This window comes from Corvus brachyrhynchos, unplaced genomic scaffold, assembly GCF_000691975.1.
Source record: "Corvus brachyrhynchos isolate BGI_N302 unplaced genomic scaffold, ASM69197v1 scaffold30, whole genome shotgun sequence".
Taxonomy (NCBI): Eukaryota; Metazoa; Chordata; class Aves; order Passeriformes; family Corvidae; genus Corvus; species Corvus brachyrhynchos.
In genome coordinates this window covers 678,620-683,320 of record NW_008235742.1, presented here as the reverse complement: position 1 = coordinate 683,320, position 4,701 = coordinate 678,620, and the positions used below count along the sequence as shown (strand labels likewise).

At 65.1% G+C, this 4,701-nt stretch overlaps 1 protein-coding gene across 1 annotated transcript; it reads right to left on the bottom strand.

The window, feature by feature from the left end:
- Positions 1-212: 212 nt before the first annotated feature.
- CDC6 (cell division cycle 6) lies at positions 213-4,697 on the bottom strand (the record flags this gene model as incomplete). Its single annotated transcript, XM_017745886.1, is given in 16 exon segments — positions 213-782; positions 909-1,049; positions 1,159-1,358; positions 1,504-1,568; positions 1,703-1,803; positions 1,888-2,027; positions 2,167-2,291; positions 2,392-2,517; positions 2,652-2,752; positions 2,837-2,976; positions 3,116-3,222; positions 3,359-3,395; positions 3,398-3,512; positions 3,595-3,794; positions 4,030-4,248; positions 4,499-4,697. Coding segments are annotated over 16 exon segments (2,106 nt in total), but the record flags the coding sequence as incomplete, so codon positions are not given.
- Between the last annotated feature and the right edge of the window lie 4 nt (positions 4,698-4,701).

Genomic DNA, 4,701 nt, shown 5'->3' with positions numbered 1-4,701 from the left:
CGCAATGAGGAAGCTGCAAAATTAGGTCAAAGCGTCCATTATTTAACAGAAACGGAGGATCTGGGGCCAGGAGCTGAGAGGGGAGCCGGAGCCCAGGAGAAGGGTTGGAGTCCAGGAGAGGGCCTGGGGAGGACAGGGTGAGGTCCCCACAGCTGTGGGGCAGGCAGGGAGTGGGGGAACAGGGCTGAAACAGGGTGGACAGGAGCCAGAGCTGAACCAGGACGACTTTATTAATGGCAGGAGATAAAGGGGTTCCCACTGTCCCCCCACCCCCAGGGGTCCCTGCACCCCCTCTGCCACTGCCAGCACTGGGAAGATCCTCCCTGCAGCCAGAGTGGTCCAGAAGGTCCCAGAGAGCCCCAGAAGGCTCTGAGAAAGGCAGGAGCAACACTGGACCTGAGGATCACACACCGGGGTGGCAAGGGGGGTCAGGAGCACCCACCCCACCCTGCAAAGGGGCTGGGGGGGCCACAGAGGGGCTGGGGGAAGTCTCAGCCTCCTGCCTCAGCCAAACAGAAATCAAAATATAACATTAATAATATTATTATATTAAAAATATTCATAAAAAGACCCCAGACTGACAGCCCCAGGGCAGAACTTGACAAACGTCCAAGACCATGAGAGCCATTTGTCTGCTCTTGCCACAGCAGCAAAATCCCCCTTGAGGCCCTGCGGAGGGGGCTGCTGGGGGGTTAGTGCAGCCCCTGGGCCAGGATGCTGCCCACCAGCCCCGTGTCCTGCAGCCTGTGCTCCAGTGCTGCCTCCTCCAGCGTCAGGGAAACCTGGGCAGGAGAACAGGGATGCTCAGCACCGTGCTGCCAGATCCTGCCCCAGTCCCACCCCTGGATCGTGTCCTATCACTGGACCCCAGCGCTGTCACCAGACCCTGCCCTGCCACCCCACAGTACCTTGGCCAGCCGGGCCTCCTTGGCCTTCTTGAGCTCGAGGACACCACGGGACTCCAGGAGGGTGACAAGGGACAGACACTCGGCCTGGTCGACGGTGGGGAGCTGCTGCCGCCTGCATACCTGGCTGTAGGTGTCGTGGAGCTGGGGAGGGCAGGGGGGGGTCACACTGCAGCAAAACACCCGAGAGACACCCCAGAGACACCCACCTGCTGGCCAGGTCCAGCCCTGAGAGGGTCCCACTGCCACTCACCTTCCCCAGGGTCACCTCACGGGCATGTGAGTGCCGGGCAAGCAGGAGTAGGGAGCAGAGCAGCACCTTCTGCTGCAGTGGGAAAGTGTCCTGGGCACCCCGGGACCCCGCTGCCAGCCGGTCCCCAAACACCTCCGAGAGCACCTGGGAGATGTGCAGGAGCCCCACGCGCTTGGGGACAGGGGACACCGGGGACTCACCTGTGGGACAGAGAGAGGATCCCAGGATGGTGAGAAAGGGGAGGTGGTAGCGGAGAGAGGTGCCCCACAAAGGGAGCCCAGACTCCCACTGAGGCGATCCCGGAGGATTCCCCCCAGGGTTTTGGCTCTGGCAGCAGTGACTCACCCCCAGGCAGCGGCTTGAGCAGGGTCTGGCCTCGCACCTCCAGCTCCACCACCTCCACGGCGCGCCTGGGGAGGGACAGCCCTGAGCTCCAGGCAGAGCAGGCACCCCTGGCATGGGCACCCTGGTGCAGGGAAGCCATGGGGACTTGCAGGGGACCAACCTGGCCCTGGCACCACTGGGTTTTAGGGCACACACTGACCTACAGACATCCAGGGCCTTGCGAGCATCACCAGAGACTGCAGAGACTTTGCGGGCACAGAACTGGAGCGCAGCAGAGTCCAGGACAGGGTCACCGGCCACCTGCGAGGCACCAGGGCCATCAGCACTGCCACCCATGTGGACAAAGGACCCCATGTCCCCCCACTGTCCTCCCTGTGTCCCCACCTGCCCCAGCCGCTCCTGCAGGATGTGGGTGAGCTGCTCCTTGGTGTAGGGTGGGAAGTGCAGCAGCTGGGGGCTGCCACCTGGGTGGGCTCCCAGCCTGGCCAGGCTCCGGTCTGTCAGGTCCAGGGCATTGGCCAACCCTGAAGGATGAGGAGAGGAGAAGGATGAGGGCTGTTCTCCAAGGAGGGAGCAGGAGAGGGCTGCAAAGGCAAGCCCCCCATCAACCCCTCAAGAGAGGGAGAGTTCCCAGGGCAGCAGTGCCACGCTCTGCAGACTCACCCACAAGGACGAGCCTGGAGCTAGGCAGCTGGGGCCACTCAAAGAGGGTGTAGAGCACGTCCTGGCCTTTGCTCTCCAGCTGGTCCAGCTCATCCAGCACCAGGAGGCTGCGGGAGAGCCCAGATCAACCCCTGCTCTGTCCCCTCACAGCACCCCAAGCAGGGAGAGCAGAGCTGCTGCCAGGCTGCCTCTCCTGGCATCCAGGGGGGATCCCACGCCACCCACCCCCGACTTTTTTTTCCGGAGCATTCCCCCCAGGGTTTTGTCTCTGGCAGCAGTGACTCCCCCCCAGGCAGCGGCTTGAGCAGGGTCTGGCCTCGCACCTCCAGCTCCACCACCTCCACGGCGCGCCTGGGGAGGGACAGCCCTGAGCTCCAGGCAGAGCAGGCACCCCTGGCATGGGCACCCTGGTGCAGGGAAGCCATGGGGACTTGCAGGGGACCAACCTGGCCCTGGCACCACTGGGTTTTAGGGCACACACTGACCTACAGACATCCAGGGCCTTGCGAGCATCACCAGAGACTGCAGAGACTTTGCGGGCACAGAACTGGAGCGCAGCAGAGTCCAGGACAGGGTCACCGGCCACCTGCGAGGCACCAGGGCCATCAGCACTGCCACCCATGTGGACAAAGGACCCCATGTCCCCCCACTGTCCTCCCTGTGTCCCCACCTGCCCCAGCCGCTCCTGCAGGATGTGGGTGAGCTGCTCCTTGGTGTAGGGTGGGAAGTGCAGCAGCTGGGGGCTGCCACCTGGGTGGGCTCCCAGCCTGGCCAGGCTCCGGTCTGTCAGGTCCAGGGCATTGGCCAACCCTGAAGGACGAGGAGAAGAGAAGGATGAGGGCTGTTCTCCAAGGAGGGAGCAGGAGAGGGCTGCAAAGGCAAGCCCCCCATCAACCCCTCAAGAGAGGGAGAGTTCCCAGGGCAGCAGTGCCACGCTCTGCAGACTCACCCACGAGGACGAGCCTGGAGCTAGGCAGCTGGGGCCACTCAAAGAGGGTGTAGAGCACGTCCTGGCCTTTGCTCTCCAGCTGGTCCAGCTCATCCAGCACCAGGAGGCTGCGGGAGAGCCCAGATCAACCCCTGCTCTGTCCCCTCACAGCACCCCAAGCAGGGAGAGCAGAGCTGCTGCCAGGCTGCCTCTCCTGGCATCCAGGGGGGGTCCCACGCCACCCACCACAGACAGGGAACTCACACCATGGGCCCCTGGGCCATCAGATGCTTCTCCAGGCCCGGATACGCGTGGCCGCAGGCAGCCCCAGCTGCTGTGCCAGGGCAGGGAAGACGCTCTGGGGGCTGCCCAGTGCCATGCAGTTCAGCACCACAGTCCTGCTCCCAGCCAGCTCGTCCTGCCGGGAATGGGAATGTTACACCCGACCCACTGCCCCCAGGCCCCAACAGCAGCCCCACAGCCGTGGCCATGGCACACACCTTGCAGTCGAGCAGAACACGGCTCAGACAGGCTGTTTTCCCGGTCCCAGGGGCCCCAGACACGTAGAGGCTGCCGGGACGGCGCCTCAGGACGTGCTCCCTCAGGAACTGCCGGAGGATCCCCGTCTCCCGCTCCCCGCCCTGGAGCCGGTCGGGCACGGCCGCATGCAGCACCTGCTTGGCCTGCTGGTAACAGGTACCTGCACGGGGAGCAAGAGGGCTCAGGGAGGGATGCGGCATTGCTGGGACCCCATCCCAACTGATCATCATCCCCATTCATGTCCCCATCCCTATCGCTGGCTCCGTCCCCCACCTCATCCCCATCCCCATCCCTTGCTTCACCCTCAACTCTACCCCTATCACCATCCCCATCCATACCCCCATCCCTATCCCTATCCCATCCATAACCCCATACCCGGCCCTGCCCACACTCACCTTCCTGCCGGAAGAGCCGGGTGTGTCGCTGCTGCCCGCCGAGCCCTGAGCTCCGAGGGGTCTCTGGCCCCCCACTCCGCGGGGATGGCCCCGGGCCCTTGGGCTGCTCAGGAGAGGCCGAGGGGTCCCCAAAGAGCAGGCGACGGCCCCGGTTCTCCTTGCTGCGCTTGGCCGGGGAGCCAGGCAGGGCATGGGGGACATTGCACAGGTTGTCATCACCTGCGGGGGCAATAGGCTGGTGGTGACACGGTGTCAGTCTCCCCGGGGGACTTTGCACTTCAGCTCCCCCAAAAAACCCGCGGGAGCAGCTCTTCCTTCCAAAATGGGGATGAAGCCGAAAACGCAGCTGGGCCAGAGCCGGAGTGGGGCTGGGCCCTTCTGTCTGCCCCAGCCCTCTGGGGTGAGAAGGGAGATGCGCTCCCCACCATTCCCGGGGGTCCCCGGCGAAGAGGACAGAGGAGGGACTCACCCAGGCGCTTGCGGGGGCTCAGGGGCTGCACTTTTGGGCTCAGAGGCTGCGCTGTGACACGGCCTGAGCGTGTGTCCGGGGTGGCCTGGCCAGGATCGGCGCGGCCCGAGGCCTTGGAGCGCGGCGAGGGGCGCAGAGCAGGGGCGTCGGGGTCGCTCTTGGCCGGGGGGGCGGCGAGGCGGCGGGGGCCCCCCCGGGGGGGG